The sequence below is a fragment of the Symphalangus syndactylus genome, chromosome 10, assembly GCF_028878055.3.
Source record: "Symphalangus syndactylus isolate Jambi chromosome 10, NHGRI_mSymSyn1-v2.1_pri, whole genome shotgun sequence".
NCBI classification, from domain to species: domain Eukaryota; kingdom Metazoa; phylum Chordata; class Mammalia; order Primates; family Hylobatidae; genus Symphalangus; species Symphalangus syndactylus.
Window position 1 is genome coordinate 126,571,247 of NC_072432.2, and position 18,777 is coordinate 126,590,023.

Genomic DNA, 18,777 nt, shown 5'->3' on the forward strand with positions numbered 1-18,777 from the left:
TTTTTTGAGATGGAGTCTTGCTTTGTCAACCAGGTTAGAGTGCAGTGGCGTAATCTCAGCTCACTGCAACCTCTGCCTCCCGAGTTCTAGCAATTCTCCTGCCTCAGCCTCCTGAGTAGCTGGGATTACAGGCACCGCCACCGCGCCCAGCTAATTTTTGTATTTTTAGTAGAGACGGGGTTTCACCATCTTGGCCAGGCTGGTTTTGAACTCCTGACCTCGTGAGCCACTGCGCCTGGCTGGGAAATGGTTTTTAACATGATATGAAGATATCCACTCGAATTTTATCCCTGGAATAAAATAAATCCGTATCGGCCTGGCTTCCTTAATGCAACCACATAAAATGCTTTGGTTACCCTTGATACTCCATTCACTATAAGAGACCTTTCCCTTTTTGCCATTATTCTCAACTCCATTCCCCAAGACAATTCCAGATTTCTGTAAAAAAGCCATGGGGTTTTGCTTCTCCTACATATTACCCTAGTCTTTTAAGGCTCTTTGAAATAAGTTTTTATTCTCTTTTTAAAAATTAGTGTTGTTTATACACACAACATGACTAAAGTATGCTTTTTCCTTATTATTTCCCCTTGTCAGCAAAATTACATTTGTCCCAATGCATGGGTTTTATAGATTGTGGAACTTCAAGTGTAATATCCAAATGTAGTTAAAGCCAATCTGTGTTTATGTTCTTCAGTATGGCGACATCTACAACTTCCCCATTCATGCCTTCGACAAGGCCCTGGAACAACAGGAGGCAGAGAGTGACTCTTCAGATGCTGAGGAAAAAGATGATGAAGATGATGATGAGGAAGTAAGTCTTGTTTTTGTTTTGCCAAACCTACTAGATACTATTTGTATATAACTGAGAAACAGAATATCATCTTTAGTCCGCTAACCAAAAATGATATGTCTTCTTTTTTCTTTCACGTGATTAATTTTGGTTTAGCACTGGTTGCTGTGTTCTTCAGGCTAACCAACAAACCATTAACAGTTTTAGTCTTAATTTATTGGTCTTCTAAAATTGTTCCTGCAAGGTGACAAATTATAAAGCCTTTCCTGTCTGTATCTAGTTTTTAACCATAATGAGGATGTTTTATTGCTAATAATTTAAATCAAGAATAAGAATGATCTGGTAGCCCTAAAATTTTTAAAATTCAGAAGCATTAAACTTAGGAAGAACTAAATTTTCGTTGCCTAGCAAAAAGACTGTGGTTCTCATTATGTTATTTTGTACTTACTTAGATGTCTAATCTGAATCTTCATTATGTATTCTGAACCTAACAGTTATGTTTTATTTATAGGATGTGGGGAAAAGAGAATTTGTCGAAGATGATGAGGTAGATGAGAGTGACATAAGTGATTTTGAGGTGAGCTTTATGGGTAAAAAGATTGTCCTTTGGCCTGCAGCAAAAAAGAAAAAAAAAACAGGGAGGTGGCCAGGCACCGTGGTTCACTCCTATAATTGCAGTACTTTGGGAGGCCAAAATGGGAGGATCGCTTGAGCTCAGGAGTTCGAGACCAGCCTGAGCAACACAGTGAGACCTCATCTCTAATAAAAAAATTTTTTTTTTTTTTTAGATGAAGTTTCGCTCTGTAGCTCAGGCTAGAGTGCCATAGCACGATCTGGGCTTACTGCAACCTCAGCCTCCCGGGTTCGAGCAATTCTCCTCCTTCAGCCTCCCAAGTAGCTGGAATTACAGGCATGTGCCACTCCACCCGGCTAATTTTTGTATTTTTAGTAGACACGGGGTTTCACCATGTTGGCCAGGCTGGTCTAGAACTCCAGACCTCAGGTAATCTGCCTGCCTCAGTCTCCCAAAGTGCTAAGATTACAGGCGTGAGCCACAGGGCCTGGCCTAAAATTTTTTAAAAATCATGGCCAGGCGCGGTGGCTCACACCTATAATCCTAGCACTTTGGAAGGCCGAGGTGGGCGGATCACGTGAGGTCAGGAGTTCGAGACCAGCCTGGCCAACATAGCAAAACCCTATGTCTACTAAAAATACAAAAATTAGCTAGGTATGGTGGCACATGCCTGTAATGCCTGCTACTTGGGAGGCTGAGGCAGAAGAATCACTTGAACCTAGGAGATGGAGGTTGCGGTGAGCTGAGATCACACCACTATACTCCAGCCTGGGCAACAGAGCAAGACTCCATCTCAAAAAAAAAAAAAAAAATTAAAATTCAGCTAGATGTGGTGGTGGTTGCCTGTAGTCCCAGCTACTCAGGAAGCTGAGGTGGGAGGACTGCTTGACTACAGCAGTTTGAGGCTGCAGTGAGCCATGACTATGCCACTGCACTCCTGCTTGGGCAACAGAGCAAGACCCTGTCTCAAAAAAAAAAAAAAAAAAGGGACGATTTCTGAACACAGACATAGACAAATCAATGCCCTAGTCTGTTCTAAATTGAAGGGACAATGAAGGGAGTTTGGAGAAATCTAGTGTTTTCCCTCTTCCTTTATCTTTTCTCTCCCCGTATTAGGATATGGATAAACTGGATGCCAGCAGTGATGAAGATCAGGATGGTAAATCCTCCAGTGAGGAGGAGGAAGAAAAGGCCCTTAGTGCGAAACACAAAGGCAAAACGCCCTTGAGAGGACCACTGCGGAGAAAACGAGCCTATGTGGAAATAGAATATGAGCAGGAGACAGAGCCCGTGGCCAAGGCCAAAACCACGTGATTTCCCTTTCAGCATTTATACCCAGGACTGAACATGCAGAACTGTTTCTTTTTTTTATCTTAAACACATACACACCTCCAGTTTTTGCTCTTTTCTGTTGTATTGAACACAATATTTGTGTTTTTATTATTTATGCCACATCAGTGGGGCAAGAAATCTGGAGTGAGTGAAGAAAGCTAAGTTGTGAACAAGAGTGTTTTTATAGCATATGTGTTGAAGTAACAGCTTGTGCCCGAGAAACTTAACAGATGAGTTCTTGAATCTGGGATGAGATGACAGATGTAAATATTTCTGAATTTTAAATGCTACATTCCTTGGTGTCCTTTTTTCTCCCAAACTTTATTTAGAAATGGAAGGAGTTCATTTTTTTCTTGTTCTACTTTCCCTACTCTTATGGAGGTAAAAGGAAAGAAAGAAGGAAAAAGCAGCTTTCACTTACAAAGTTTCATGTAAAAATATCTTTTTTTCTTAAATAACTCCATTCATACAAACTGGGATGGGAAGAAAATCCTTTCCTCTTGGGAAAGTGAATACAAGTCTTAAGTTCCATCATAGGGAGCACCTTCAGAAACCAGCTGCACTTTTCTGATACAGTTCACCACTTTTCTGTCTTCACAACTTTGGGGAATTTTGGCCAGGAGACCCTGAAACATGAAACCAAACAGGCTTTGATTTTTTTTTTTTTAATTACTTTTTTCCCCCTTTGCTTGATTCTTCTTCCTTGGTATCATACTCAAAGGAGGAAAGAATGGATGACACTCGGAGACAGGTCACTAAACAGAATAGGTATTAGTTGGTTTTTTATTATTATTTTTAAATTTATATAGCTCTCATGTATTGAAGGTGTTACTTTAAAAACTGTGTTAATGTACTTGCAAATCTCCTGCTGGCTCATGAAACAGCAGAATTCCAGCCAAGGCAAATTAAGTTGGATCTGGGGCTTGAAAACTGCCCAAGATTAAAGAGCTAAGATGAAATAGTTTGAACAAACTGGTAAAATAACAATTCATACTATCTCAACATATTTTTAGGGTATGAATTTTTTTTTTCCTGCTGGGTAGATTGTCCAGTGAGTTATGGCATGAATTTCTTTTCATGCTACCTTCAGTCTTCAACTAAAGATTTCTAAAAGGGGTAAGAAATGAGGCAATAGTTTATTAAATACATAGAAGTACACAGCTATTATATGCCGTGGCTTTGAGAACTTTTGTGGAATATGAAACCAAAGGAAGAATTTCCATGTAGATAAATTAAGAATAAGGAAAAACATCTACCTAAAAGATGGTTGTCCCTAAAAAACTGGAAACATCTGAAATGCTCTAGTTATGTTATTATTCCTGGGAGCTTATAGCCCATTATTTTTACTTTTTTTTTTTTAATTCAGAAGACTAGAACAGAACTTAAATTTTACAAACTTTTGATCATAATGCTTTTGCCCATTCTGTCTCGTCCTTAGCCCCAGTGACATGTGCTGATCCTCCTGCCTTTAGTTCTAAATGGTTCTGATTAGCTTTAAAAGATGAATAAGAAAAAAGATCAAGCTCTTTTGAGGCTAAAACCCTCCATGTTCATTTCCAGACTTGGTCAGGCACATACATAGTAAACTATAATCAATCATAGGAATTACGTAAGGATAATGAGGCCCAACTGAAACCAAGTTTCAGTCTGCCTTACCTTTACCCTTCCTTGAGAACAGCGGTCCAGGAGAATCAGGCAGTCTGTGGCCTCCTGTAGCAGGGCGCTCTTAACAGACTCAGGTGTAAGGTTTGGATCCCTTGCTACATCACAAATCAGTTTCAAGAGAGCTTTCAGTAAGACCACAAGTCTGCAGGAAACTCTGGAATCAGGAAGAAAAGCTATGTTCATACTCCAAATCTGGATATTAAAATTGGAAGAGACTTCAAAGACTGTCAAGTGGAAAGCTATCATTTCATAAATTAAGGAACTTAGGTCAAAGTTAAATAAAAAAGACCTAAAAACAGAACCAAAGACAGCCTCTAGATTTCTTACCCTCAAGTCTCCTGTTAGCATACTGCCTATACACACACACACACACACACACCCTCTGCCACACTGCTCTCTTCCTTAGCATACTCCCTATACACACACACACACACACACACACACACACCCTCTGCCATGCTGCTCTCTTCCTTCCTTCCAGAAGCTTGGTTCTTCTGTAAGCAACAGCTCCTTCATGGGCTGAGAAGCGGAAACCAGGATCTCCCCTAACCAAGGGCCTATACTTTTATTTTTCAACTCTATTAACAACTATGCTTGGAGAGAGCCCCCAATCTTAACTTTAATGCCATCTTAGGCCTGGAAGTTAAAGACAGAGTGAGGGAAATGAGCTTGGCTTCTGGGACTTAGTATCAAGTTGAATTTTCTGTCATTTAATTTCAGATCCTAGTTCATCAGTGAAGTCCAGCCTACTTACTTCTAACTATTAACCTTTCTAAAAGTTTTCATCACCTTGGTAAAGCTCTAGAAATGGACAATGCTAGTGACTAGACAATATTGTGACTGTACTTAATGCCACTGAACTGTACACTTTAAAATGGAAAATTTGTATGTATTTTTACCACAATAAACAAAAAACCCTAAAAAAACCTTAATGAAAGGTGGAAAATAATTTAACTTATAATGTGAAAACACAATGTGAAATGTACAATAAATCATATTTATGGACAGATGCATGACTGGGAGAAAAAAGTTTTCATCTCTTTATCTAAATACTCCTCATTTTCCTATGGTTTGGGTGCCTCTCAGCCCTCCGTTATTCAACTTATAATCGGCTCTATTTTCCATTTCCCATGCTCCACCCCCTCATACACATACGCATATATTCCTTTTCTACCTCCCTACATTTATTCACTCTCCCTTCTTGGAATCTTGGTCTCTGCTCTTTAAAGACCTGACAATCTGATTCGATTTTATTCATCCATTGATTCATTCTCTTCCAGTCCATTCATTCTTCGAATATTTGTATACCTAATACCAGGTACTGAGCATACTTTGGGAGAATATAATAGATGTGGTTTTCCGTTATCCTGGAGATTATAATTCAGTAGGGAGAAAAATAGTAAACAAATGCAACCTAGTTACCAATATGCCTAAGGGAAAGGTTGTCATGGGGAATGTTACTCTGGATTCTTTGAACATTTATAAGGAAGTGAGAGAATATGGTCCAGAATAGATACTACATGTTGTTGGGGCACTAGATTCTCTGGCTGAATTCAACTTTCAGCTACACAAGAGATGCTTCTGCTGACTCAAGTTTGGGTTCCAGTTCCTGACACCTACCTCAAACCAGAGTTGGAATGATTTCCAAGCAAGTATATCCTACATTAGTATTTTTTATTCTTTTTTTAAATTTTTAATTTTTTTTTTATATTTTGAAACAGAATCTCGCTCCATCACCCAGTCTGGAGTGCAGTGGTTCCATCGCAGCTCACTGCAACCTCTGCCTCCTGGGTCCAAGTGATTCTACTGCTTCAGCCTCCTGAGTACTGGGACTACAGGTGCACGCCACCATGCCCAGCTAATTTTTGTATTTTCAGTAAAGACGGGGTTTCACCATATTGGCCAGGCTGGTCTTGAACTCCTGACCTCAGGTGATCCACCAGCCTTGCCCTCCCAAAGTGCTGGGATTACAGGCGTGAGCCACCGCACCCGGCCTCTAGATTGGTATTCTGATCACTGCCCTGCAGATGTTAAATGATGTGCTATGAAGTACTCTACTCTCAATTAGATTTAAAGAACATTAGGATTAACAAAGTTAAGCAAATGTCTATTGCAACACTTCTATATGACCTTTAATCTTCTAATACACATTCTAAATCTAGAGAGAGGTGCAACCTGTATGGTTTCCCAACCTATTTGACCACAGAATTTTTTTTTTTCCTGTGGGGCATCAAAGAGTACCTAGATGGGGATTCTGCAAAACACCAATCTAAACCATTCTGAAGATATATAGCCAGGCACAGTGGCCCATGCCTATCATCCCAGCACTTTAGGAGGCCAAGGCGGGCCGATCACGAGATCAGGAGTTCGAAACCAGCCTGGCCAATATGGTGAAACACTCTCTCTACTAAAAATTAAAAAAAAATTAGCCAGGCATAGTGGAGGTCACCTGTAATCCCAGCTATTCAGGAGGCTGAGGCAGGAGAATCGCTTGAATCCAGGAGGGGCAGAGGTTGCAGTGAGCTGAGATCGTGCCACTGCACTCCAGCCTGGGTGACAGAGCGAGACTCCATCTCAAAAAAAAAAAAAAAGAAAGAAAAAGGCTGGATATGGTGGCTCACGCCTGTAATCCCAGCACTTTGGGAGGCCAAGGCAGGTGGATTACAAGGTCAGGAGTTCAAGACCAGCCTGGCCAATGTAGTGAAACCCCATCTCTACTAAAAAATACAAAAAATTAGCCGGGCCTGGCGGTGGGCGCCTGTAATCCCAACTACTTGGGAGACTGAGGCAGGAGAATCACTTGAACCCGGGAGGCAGAGGTTGCAGTGGGCAGAGATTGTGCCACTGGACTCCAGCCTGGGCAACAGTGTGAGACTCCATCTCAAAAAAAAAAAAACAAAAACAAAAACAAAAAAAAGATACACTAGAGTTTCAAAGAGAAGTGATTTAACAGTGTCAGAATCTGGAACTGATACCTGGTAAAAGGGTCAACTATGAGCACCTCAAGTAACTACAGTATATTTTATCTTTCTAATGCCATTTTCTCAGTTTAAAATCCTGTAGGTGTGTGAAAATGGGAGGTATTCAAATACTTAGTATACATTTAATACTTTGTACTGAATGTATTAAATACATCCAAGCAAGTTCTCAAGAGAAAATCAGCTGAGTTTTGCGCCTTAAGGCTGCTATTACCTGGGCCAAGTATGTTGCATGAGAAGTTTTAGGGTTTCCAATATCTTCAATCTAGCTTCCTCCTCAGGTCCATCGTAAACCTCCAGATAACCAATGATGACTCTCTCCAGCCTCTTTAAGTGCCGGACAGTTAGGATCCCCAACCTAAAGATGAAAGAGAAAATATGACGCCAGTGCAGTGGCTCGTGCCTGTAATCCCAGTACTTTGGGAGGCTGAGGTGGGAGGATTGCTTGAGGCCAGGAGCTTGAGACCAGCTCAAGCAACATAGCAAGATCCTGTCTCTATAAAATAATAATAAATAAAAACCCAGGGACTCACCTCTTCACGAAAGCTGGCAGGTTTCTTGCATAGGTCCTGCGTAAAAGAAGGCGGTGCTCTGGCTCCATGTGGGTCAGGATCAGCTGCAGGACCTCATCACAATGGGTGGTGGGTCGAGCTCCATCTCCTTTCCAGTGCAGGGTTTTCTCTAGGATGGGGAATAAATCCAGCAGACACAGGAGCACAGCCTAGGAGGAAGGAATGGAAGGATGCTGCATAGTTTATCCATTTGCATTTACAATACTCACTGACTTCTCTAGAACTTCATTAATCTAACGTCCTTAGGGTTCATAACAGAGAATTCTAAGATACTAGTAATCTATATGAAGTGCACATTACTTTACATTTTCAAACTTTTTTACATTCTTAATCTCCATCTGACAGTCTCAAATCAATACATTCTCCTCAGGACCATTCTTTGCTAATTTATAAAATGGGAAAAATGGCAGAGCTAGGACTCTAACCCAGATTTTAGGAATCTAAGTCTATTGTTACTATGTCACTAAGTCTAAGTGACTTAGTGACACATGATATTTACACTTTTTTTTTTTTGTGAGACAGAGTCTCACTCTGTCGCCTAGGCTGAAGGACAGTGGTGCAATCTCAGCTCACTGCAACCTCCGCTTCTCAAGCTCAAGCGATTATCGTGCCTCAGCCACCTAACTAGTTGGGACTACAGGTGTGCACCACCACGTCTGGCTAACTTTTCTATTTTTTAGTAGAGACAGAGTTTCACCATCCTGGCCTCAAGTGATCCACCCTCCTTGACTTCCTAAAGTGCTTAGATTACAGGTATGAGCCACTGCACTCGGCAAATATTTACACATACTTTTAATAAAACTGCTCTTAAGCAGAATCTAAGATGTTCCAGATTTGGGTCAAATTTGACCACCCTACTTGCTGAAGTTGCAGTGTCTAGGCCAGGGGTATCCAATCTTTTGGCTTCCCTGGGCCACATTGCAAGAAGAATTGTCTTGGGCTACATATAAAATACACTAACACTAATGATAGCTGATGAGCTTTAAAAAAAAAAAATGCAAAAAAAAATCTTACAACATTTTAAGAAAGTTTACAAATTTGTGTTGGGCTGCACGCAAAGCCATCTTGGGATGCATGCAGGCCGTGGGTTGGACAAGCTTGGTTCAGCTACTTCCTTTTAACTTTCCTGGGACCTTCGGTTTTTCTCTTGGTGTTTTGGTTTTTTAAAATTTATTTTCTCTACCACCTTAAGAACCCCAGCCTTTCTGGCTGTTACAGTCTGGATTCTCAATACCCAGTATTTAAAATACTGTTTAAAAAGAAAAAGAGGCTGTGTGCAGTGGCCCATGCCTGTAATCCTAGCATCTTGGGAAGCCAAAGCAGGCAGATCACTTGAGGTCAGGAGTTTGAGACCAGGCTGGGCAACATGGCAAAACCCCGTCTCTGCTAAAAATACAAAAATTAGCTGGGCATGGTGGCACTGCCTGTAATCCCAGCTACTAGGGAGGCTGAGGCAGAAGGATCGCTTGAACCTGGGAGGCGAAGGTTGCAATGCGCCAAGATCGCGCCACTGTACTCCGGCCTGCATGACAGAGCAAGACTCCACCTCAAAAAAATAAATAAAATAAAATAAAAATAAAAATAAAGGCAGCAGGGTGGGGAGGGGGAAAGGAGGGAAGTAACGCATAAAAAAGAAACAAGGGCCGGGCGCGGTGGCTCACGCTTGTAATCCCAGCACTTTGGGAGGCCGAGGCGGGCGGATCACGAGGTCAGGAGATCGAGACCATGGTGAAACCCCGTCTCTACTAAAAATACAAAAAATTAGCCGGGCGTGGTGGCGGGCGCCTGTAGTCCCAGCTACTCGGAGAGGCTGAGGCAGGAGAATGGCGTGAACCCGGGAGGCGGAGCTTGCAGTGAGCCGAGATAGCGCCATTGCACTCCAGCCTGGGCGACAGAGTGAGACTCCGTCTCAAAAAAAAAAAAAAAAAAAAAAAAAAAAAGAAACAAGGTTGCTTCCACCTCTAATTTTATATAACTTGTTTCTTCTGTCTTTGGAGTTTCTTTCTCCCTCCTAAGAAACTTACTCATTCATCCTTCATAAAGCTAAGTATCACCTCCTTCCCAAAACCTCCTAAAGTCAATCCAAACCTGGTTAGTCAGTTACCTGTTGCTTGATACCCACTGAACCTTTTTTTTTTCTTCTTTTTTTTGAGATGTAGTTTCACTCTTGCTGCCCAGGCTGGAGTGCAATGGCACGACCTCGGCTCACTGCAACCTCTGCCTCCTGGGTTCAAGCAATTTTCCTGCCTCAGCCTCCTGAGTAGCTGGAATTAGAGGCATGCGCCACCATGCCTGGCTAATTTTGCGTTTGTTTTTTAGACGGAGTCTCGCTTTGTCACCAGGCTGGAGTGCAGTGGCGCGATCTTGGCTCACTGCAACCTCCGCCTCCTGGGTTCAAGCGATTCTCCTGCCTCAGCCTCCCGAGTAGCTGTGACTACAGGCACGTGCCACCATGCCCGGCTAATTTTTTGCATTTTTAGTAGAGATGGGGTTTCACCGTGTTAGCCAGGATGGTCTCGATCTCCCGACCTCGTGATCCGCCCACCTCAGCCTCTCAAAGTGCTGGGATTACAGATGTGAGCAACTGCGCCTAGCAATTTTGCATTTTTAGTAGAACGGGGTTTCTCCATGTTGGTCAGGTTGGTCTTGAACTCCCGACCTCAGGTGGGCTGCCCGCCTCGGCCTCCCAAAATGCTGGGATTACAGGCATGAGCCCTCGTGCCTGGCCACCCACTGCACTTTATACAAACCTCTTCTAATGCAGTTATCATTCTGTACTGTATACATATGTAGACATCTAAGTACATATTTGTATTTACATAAATGTCTTTTCCAAAGCTTATCTTAAAGCCAAAAATCCCTATGCGATTCATTTACTCTTGGAACCATGTCTGTTGGATGAAATAATAAATGACACTCCGATATCTAACATGCAGGAAATTTCAAGTGTGTGTGCTGATGTAAGGCAAAACAGAACACTTAAACTAATAAAAATAGACCTTTTCAGACATAAAACTGCCCCCTAAAGCTGCCCCCAAAGTAATGTACTTTTTGTTCTTTCTTTTTTTTTTTTTTTGAGACAGAGTCTCGCTCTGTCACCCAGGCTGGAGTGCTGTGGCACGATGTTGGCTCGCTGCAACCTCCACCTCCCGGGTTCAAGAGATTCTCCTGACTCAGCCTCCCGAATAGCTGGGACTACAGGCGCGTGCCACCATGCCTGGCTAATTTTTCATATTTTTAGTAGAGGCGGGGTTTCACCGTATTAGCTAGGATGGTCTTGATCTCCCGCCCTCGTGATCCACCCACCTCAGCCTCCCAAAATGCTGGGATTATAGGCGTGAGCCACCGTGCCAGGCTTTTTTCTTTTTTAATTGAGATGGAGTCTTGCTCTGTCACCCAGGCTGGAGTGCAGTGACATGACCTCAGCTCACAGCAACCTCCGCCACCTGGGTCAAATGATTCTTGTGCCTCAGCCTCCTGAGTAGTAGGGACTACAGATGCACAACATCACGCCCAGCTAATTTTTTTTGTATTTTTAGTAGAGAAGGGGTTTTGGCATGTTGGCCAGGCTGGTCTTGAACTCCTGACCTCAGGTGATCTGCCTCCCTCAGCCTCCCAAAGTGCTGGGATTACAGGCGTGAGCCACCACGCCCAGCCCAAAGTAATATACAATTGACTCAGATGAAAAAAAAACACTGTCTTATCTGTGGAGACTCAGGAATGTGGAAGCCTGCTTGGTGCTGAGATATTTTTAACTTGGCAACAGCTTTTAGTTATCATCCTCACTTTCCAAGTCAGGAAAATGTCTCTCAATTATTACTACTCACACAATGCAACCTTCTACTCAGATTCAGAGAATCCAGACAGAGTTATGAAGAAATCATACTATTACCTGAATGAGGTGGTACTCTGGCGTGTACAGGTGGTTGGAAATGGCATGGTATAGGACCTGGGCTCTGTTATACTGGAGCAAATCAGCAGCTGGCTGCAACCAGACAAATCATAAAATTAAAAGAACAGTTTCCCAAGATTGGCAAATGTTGACTATCTTTGAAATTGGATTATGGGTATGAAGCATGAAGAACATGCCATCCCAAAATATGCCAGATTGGTATCATGATTGTTTCGAGTTGAAAATATTGCAGAAACTGTAGATTCAGAAAGGGTGAGCTGACTTGTCTCTTTCTGCATGCAGCAAGTGATAAAAGATTCCTCTGGGTGGGGTACGCTTTCCACACCAGGGTAAGAAAACAGTCCTTATAGAGACTTGGAATTGAAGGCTGCAATGGACCTACATAAACTAAACAAAGTAACCTTTATCTTCCACCTATCCACCCCCCCACCACCCACAACCATATATCTCCTAGTGACTACCCTAGAGCCAAGCACGGTGACTCACACCTGTAATCCCAGCACTTTGGAAGGCCAAGGTGAGAGGCTCACTTAAGGCCAAGTTCGAGACCAGCCTGGGCAACAGAGCAAGACCCTGTCTCTACCAAAAAAAAACATTAAAAAATTAGTTGGCCTGGTGGTGCGTGCCTGTAGTCCCAGCTACTTGGGAGGCTGAGGTGGGAGGATCACTTGAGCCCAGGGGGGTTGAGGCTGCAGTGAGCTATGATTGGGCTACTGCACTCTAGCCTGGGTAACAGAGCAAGACCCTGTCTCAAAAAAAAAAAAAAAAAAAAAAGGAAAATGTACTGCCCCTAGCCAGATTTTCTTTGTCCTGTCAGAAAAAATGACAGGACAAAGAAAATCTGGCTAGGGGTAGTTAAAAAAAAAAAAAAAAAAATGAAAAATTCATAATTCTTTGTCTAAAAAGTATAAAAGCATATTGCTTTGGCCACTTCTTCAGAATTCTCTCTCTTGTGAAGATCCCTATGTTACACGTAAAACTAATAAAATGTGTATAGTTTCCTCTTGTTAATCTGCCTGTTGTCAATTTGGTTTCTAGATCCAGGAAAAGAGCTCACTAAGAGATAAAAAGGGGGCTGAGGCCGGGCTCACGCCTATAATCAATCCCAGCACTTTAGGAGGCCGAGGTTGGTGGATCGCTTGAGGCCAGGAGTTCAAGACCAGCCTGGCCAACATGGTGAGACCCTACCTCTACCAAAAATTTTTTTAAAAAATGTAGCTGGGCATGGTGGTGCATTCCTGTAATCCCAGCTACTCTAGAGGCTGACGCATCAGAATCATTTGAACCCGGAAGGCAGAGGTTGCAGTGAGCTGAGATCACACCACTGCACTCCAGCCTAAGCGACAGAGCAAGAATCTGCCTCAAAAAAAAAAAAAAAAAGGCAGGGGGGCAGGGTTGGAGGTGACCTCTGGCTCTCCCCTATAGGTACATGGAGATTAATTATACCACTCTCTCTACTTCTGTGTATATTTTAAAAGCTCCATACTACAAAGTTTTTTTTAAAAAATTTTCCTTGAGTAATAGCTTCCACATTTGGGTATAGTCCCTTTCAGGTTCTGATTTTGTTTGTTTTGTTTTCCTCCTTGAAAGTCAACTGTAGGCCGGGCGTGGTGGCTGATCTCTGTAATCCCAGCACTTTGGGAGGCCAAGACACGCAGATTAACTAAGGTCAGGAGTTCAAGATGCACCTGGCCAATACGGTGAAACCCCATCTCCACTAAAAATACAAAAATTACCTGGGTGTGGTGGCCGCTACTAGGGAGCCCCAGCTACTAAGGAGGCTGAGGCAAGAGAATCACTTGAACCCAGGAGGCGGAGGCTGCAGTGAGCCAAGATCGCACTCCAGCCTGGGCGACAGAGTGATAATGTCTCAAAAAAAAAAAAAAGAAAGAAAGAAAGAAAGAAAGAAAGGAAGTAGGCCAAGTGCAGTGGTGGATCACAAGGTCAGGAGTTGAAGACCAGCCTGGCCAAGATGGTGAAACCCCATCTCTACTAAAAATACAAAAATTAGTTGGGCATGATGGCACACGCCTGTAATCCCAGCTACTCAGGAGGCTGAGGTGGAGAATTGCTTAAGCCTAAGAGGTGGAGGTTGCAGTGAGCCGAGATCACACCAGTGCACTCCAGCCTGGGTGATAGAGTGAGATTCCGTCTCAAAAAAAAAAAAAAGAAAGAAAGAAAGAAAATCAACTGTTAACCAGTTCTCAAGATCTGGTTATTCGGTTTGATAATGATCCATGCCTTCCTGTTTCTTCTATAATTATCATTTTAGTTATTACATTACCTATAGGATACAACTTCTACCAGGTTGATAGAGGAAAAAATACAAATAAGTAAAGTTGAATGACTTAGCATTACTAGAAATGAAGAACAGCCAGGAATGACTCAGTCTGTCCCGTCAACACAGATGACAAGGCAGAGGTTGCTTACCACATTAAGCACAATGTGATGGAGACAGTGTACACCCAGGATTTTGTTCTCAGTCTGATAATCATCTGAAATGAGCAATGATGCGGGAAGTACCCTTTCCAGATGCTGGCTCAGCCAGGGCCGAGTGACCTGTTGCAGAGTCCATGAGAAAACATGTTTGATGGCAGGGTTATTCTTCCAGGATTCCCTAAGTGAATACACAGAATTACATTAAGTGACATGGTGATAAGTAGCAAAAAAATAAACTACTTCAAGCTAAACAGAGTATTTTCATGTCTTTGAAAAAAAAAATACAACGCACATAAGATAACTCTTGATTCTATATCATACATTCTAAGATCTAGATTAAAATAACTTCCATAACTTACACCAAATAATTACCCAGGGCTTTGGGTCTAAAGCCTATCCAATGAGAAGGAGCCAATTATAACCAGAGCTACATAAAGGACTTACGGTGATGGATGGTGAAGGTATGCTGAGAAGGGAGGGAGGAGTAAAGGAAATGTATTAGTAGTATTACACTAAGGAAACAAATGAATCAATACTTGAACACCTGTTAATAGCTAATAAAGTGAGTGTACACATGACTTAACTAATTCTCAAAATAATTACTGTGTAATAGGTACATTATATTTAGTTTGAAATAGAGTCTCACTCTATTGCCCAGGCTGGAGTGCAGTGGCACCATCTACGTTCACTGCAACCTCCGCCTCCCAGGCTCAAGTGATTCTCCTGCCTCAGCCTCCCGAGTAGATGGGATTACACACTTGCACCATCATACCCGGATAATTTTTATATTTGTAGTAGAGACGGGGTTTCACCATGTTGCCCAGCCTGGTCCTGAATTCCTGGCCTCAAGTGATCTGACAGCCTTGGCCTCCCAAAGTACTGGGATTACAGGTGTCAGCCACCACACTTGGCCAAGTATATTATCTTTATATTAGAAACAAACCGATTCAGAGAACTGTCTAATCTGGTCCTACTCTGAGAAACAAATAGAAGCATGAAACTCAAAATCAAGCCTTTTAACTCCATGTTCCTGGTAAAATGACAGTTACAGATACTTTTTCTCTCATTACTCCAGTGCTAACAAAGTAGCAAGTGGAAACTCATTGAAAGAACTTTAGCTAATAGTAATCTAAAGGTGCTTTTCACTTTTTATCCTAAACATGGCTTTCTTAGCTGATAGTCATCCTTCTCTAACAAGTAGTAATGAGATTCAAGATCCCCAAGTCTAAATTCAAACCATTAGTTTAAATCCTCTCCAAATCCCCCATCCAAATTCTAGTAATTTGTAATTTTTTTTTTTTTTTTTTTTTGAGACGGAGTCTTGCTCTGTTGCCCAGATTGGAGGGCAGTGGCCCAATCTCAGCTTACTGCAATCTCTGCCTCCTGGTTTCAAGCGATTCTCCTGCCTCAGCCTCCCGAGTAGTTTGGATTACAGGCGTCCACCACCATGCCCAGCTAATTTTTGTATTTTTAGTAGACAGGGGGTTTCACAATGTTGGCCAGGCTGGTCTCAAACTCCTGACCTCAAGTGATCCACCCTCCTCGGCCTCCCCAAGTGCTGGGATTACAGAAGTGAGCCACCTCGCCCTGCCACATTTTGTAATTATTAACTCCAAGTAAGTGGGACAGAATTTCCAATTTTCCTAGGCAGTCGTCCTAAGGGCTGGCAAGTGCACTGGACAACTGAGCCCGAATACCTCAGTTATGACCTCCAATTTGCCACTATCCAGTTACGTCATTTATAGCAAATCACAACGTTTCTGGGCCTTAAGAGATCTGTGGTTGCAGAACCCTTATTTTACTGATGAAGAAACTGAGCTTCCTTTGAGGTCTAACGCTATAAAAAATTAAGCTAGGGCAGGCGCAGTGGCTCACGCCTGTAATCCCAGCATTTTGGGAGCCCAAGGCGGATGGATCACTTGAGGTCAAGAGTTCAAGACCAGCCTGGCCAACATGGTGAAACCTGTCTCTACTAAAAATACAAAAAATCAGCCAAGCGTGGTGACGGGCAACTGTAATCCCAGCTACCCCGGAGGCTGAGACAGGAGAATCGCTTGAACCCAGGAGGCGGAGGTTGCAGTGAGCTGAGATCGCAACATTGCACTCCACCCTGGGCAACAAGAGTGAAACTCTGTCTCGAAAACAAATAAATAATAAAATATAAAAATAAAATGTGAGGCTCAAGTCAGTGGCAAAGGGCAGGAGTACTCACTTATTCAAGTCGGGTTTGAGAAGCCCTAATATCACCGAAAGTCTGCCTTTCTCATCTTCATTTTCTCCATGTAGGAATCCTGCCATAGAACCGCATTCAGTAACTTGAAGCAGTAAGGTAAGCACCTCCCTAGCAACCTCCCGAGATCTCGGAGTGGTCCATGGTTGCTCCAAGCTGTGTGTGATGGCAAAAATATAAACGGGTCCTGCCAAGCGATGCAGGCCCGTCTGCCATGCAGGGCCGACCAGGGAATTCTTAGCAGTCTCAACTTTCCCTAACAGCTTAAGAAACAGTAACCCAACTTGGGCTGCTTTCTCGGCCGCTTCGGAGTGCCCATCACCTCCACCTTCCTCCTCCTTGCGGGGGGCTGCATACTTCTCCAGGGCTTTTGCCACCTGCCCCAGTGTCTCTGGCATTCCGCGAAGCCGAGCACCACTCCCCTCAAATAACCTATCAAATTCGGTGGCTTCTATTAGATCACCGAGGCCTTTAAGAGTTACATCTTTTACGTTGCCTCGTCGTGCCTCCGGGCGGGCAAGACAGTGTAAAATCTTGGAGAAGGCCTGTCCAAGGGCGGAGTGAGACAACTCCTCGGACAAAGAAGAGTCTTCCTGCGATGGGGCTTCCAGAGCGCTGTCAAGCTCCATTCCTGACCGCAGCACCAGAAGGCTGGTCTCTCCCACAGGACGACGATGGAGGCGGGGAGGGATCCGCTGAAGAGGGAAGGAGCGATCACCCAAAGAGAACTAAAATCAAATCAAATAAAACGGAATAATGTCTTGGAGGAGGGGGCGAGTCTGACCGGGATAAGAATAAAGAGAAAGGGTGAACCCGGGAGGCGGAGCTTGCAGTGAGCCGAGATCGCGCCACTGCACTCCAGCCTGGGCGCCAGAGTGAGACTCCGTCTCAGGAAAAAAAAAAAAAAAAAAAAAAAAGAATAAAGAGAAAGGAAGGGACGCAAGAAAGGGAAAGGGGACTCTCAGGGAGTAAAAGAGTCTTACACTTGTAACAGTGACTTTAAAAGACTACTGTTGCCTTTCTGAAGACTAAAAAGAAAAAAAACTTAAAAGTTTAAAGAAATAAACTTCTGAGCCATGTCACCAACGTAACCACCTCCAGGTACCTGCAACGGCCCGCGCCCGCCGGTGTCTAGCAGGATCCGGACCTAGCTCATATTGCTGCCGCAAAACACAAGGCTAGCTTCCGCCAGTACTGCCGCAACACTTTCTTATTTCACGACGTATGGTCGTAAAGCAATAAAGATCCAGGCTCGGGAAAATGACGGAGCGTTGGAACTATGGAGAATAAATTTGCATATATAATAATCCGCTCGCTAATTGTGTTTCTGTTTTCCTTTGCTAAGGCAGAAACAAAAGAATAATCACAGAATCTCAGTGGGGCTTTGAAAATATCCAGGATTTTATACGTGAAGAATGGATGTATCGCATTACGGTAGTCACCCTATGTGTAAAATTGGTGGCACATACTTGGCACTCCTTAATATGAATTATAGGATGATCCTTTTGTAGTTCATGAGCGTGATGATTGGGTGTTCATACGGTTGTGTGAGATGTGCCACCTTTAAACCTTGTTACGACGTGGGCACATTACCCTTCTGACCTGAACTTTAAGGATCAATCTAACGTTTTGTTTGTAGGCTGAGTTAGTTACGTGGTTTCATCGTTTCGTTTTTGCCGTTTCTCGGTACCCCTTTTTTTGGCTGTACGCTGCACGCCCGGGTACTGTTATGTTGTCCGACTGTGTAATGTGTTTTTGTTTTTGTTCTTTCTGTGAGTCGGAGTCTCGCTCTGTCGCCAGGCTGGAGTGCAGTGGTGCGATCTCGGCTCACTGCAACCACCACTTCCTAGGTTCGAGAGATTCTCCCACCTTAGCCTCCCGAGTAGCTGGGGCTATAGGCGCGCGCCACCACGCCCAGCTAATTTTTGTATTTTGAGTAGAGACGGGGTTTCCCAATATTGGCCAGGATGGTGTCGATTTATTGACCTCGTGATCCGCCAGCCTCGGCCTCCCAAAGGGCTGGGATTACAGGCGTGAGCCACCGCGCCTGGCCTGTGCAGTGCTTTTTAATGGCTTTAATTTTTTAGGTTTGGGGGATATCTGCGCAGGTTTGTTACCTGGATATATTGTGTGATGCTGGGATTTGGAGTGCAGCTTACCCCGTTTTCATTGCCCCCTCTAGTAGACCAGTGTCTGTTGTTGTCACTTTTATGTCCACGTGTTCCTAATGTTTAGCTCCCACTTAGTGACAGCATGCGGTATTTGGTTTTCTGTTCAATGCAGT

The 18,777-nt window shown here is 43.3% G+C and overlaps 2 protein-coding genes and 1 non-coding gene across 11 annotated transcripts in view; 2 read left to right on the top strand and 1 right to left on the bottom strand.

Moving 5' to 3' along the window:
* MAK16 (MAK16 homolog) overlaps positions 1–5,374 on the top strand; it is a 16,388-nt gene extending 11,014 nt beyond the window's left edge. Inside the window, exons 8-10 of the mRNA XM_055295935.2 lie at positions 695–811; positions 1,302–1,367; positions 2,481–5,374. Coding sequence (XP_055151910.1) covers positions 695–811; positions 1,302–1,367; positions 2,481–2,678 — 381 coding nt within the window. The 3' untranslated portion in view covers positions 2,679–5,374. The remainder of the gene's footprint in view (positions 1–694; positions 812–1,301; positions 1,368–2,480) is intronic.
* TTI2 (TELO2 interacting protein 2) lies at positions 496–17,719 on the bottom strand. Of its 9 annotated transcripts, none has more exons than XM_055295932.2 (8): positions 17,599–17,719; positions 16,476–17,221; positions 14,255–14,441; positions 11,804–11,896; positions 7,873–8,060; positions 7,554–7,697; positions 4,353–4,515; positions 496–3,322 (listed from the first exon to the last, which is right to left on the bottom strand). In XM_055295932.2, exons 2-8 carry the CDS (start codon positions 17,120–17,122, stop codon positions 3,218–3,220), a joined length of 1,527 nt encoding a protein of 508 aa, XP_055151907.2. In that variant the 5' UTR covers positions 17,123–17,221; positions 17,599–17,719; the 3' UTR covers positions 496–3,217. The 9 variants fall into 9 exon arrangements, with proteins under 9 accessions (XP_055151907.2, XP_063467534.1, XP_063467535.1 ...); XM_063611464.1 differs by having other exon boundaries at positions 3,122–3,322; positions 16,476–17,188; positions 17,599–17,673; XM_063611465.1 differs by having other exon boundaries at positions 3,122–3,322; positions 16,476–17,188; positions 17,477–17,661.
* Positions 17,720–17,992: 273 nt separating this feature from the next.
* Positions 17,993–18,096, top strand: LOC129492437 (small nucleolar RNA U13). The gene has a single exon (XR_008660884.1). It is a non-coding gene; the product is annotated as a small nucleolar RNA U13 (small nucleolar RNA).
* Positions 18,097–18,777: the final 681 nt, after the last annotated feature.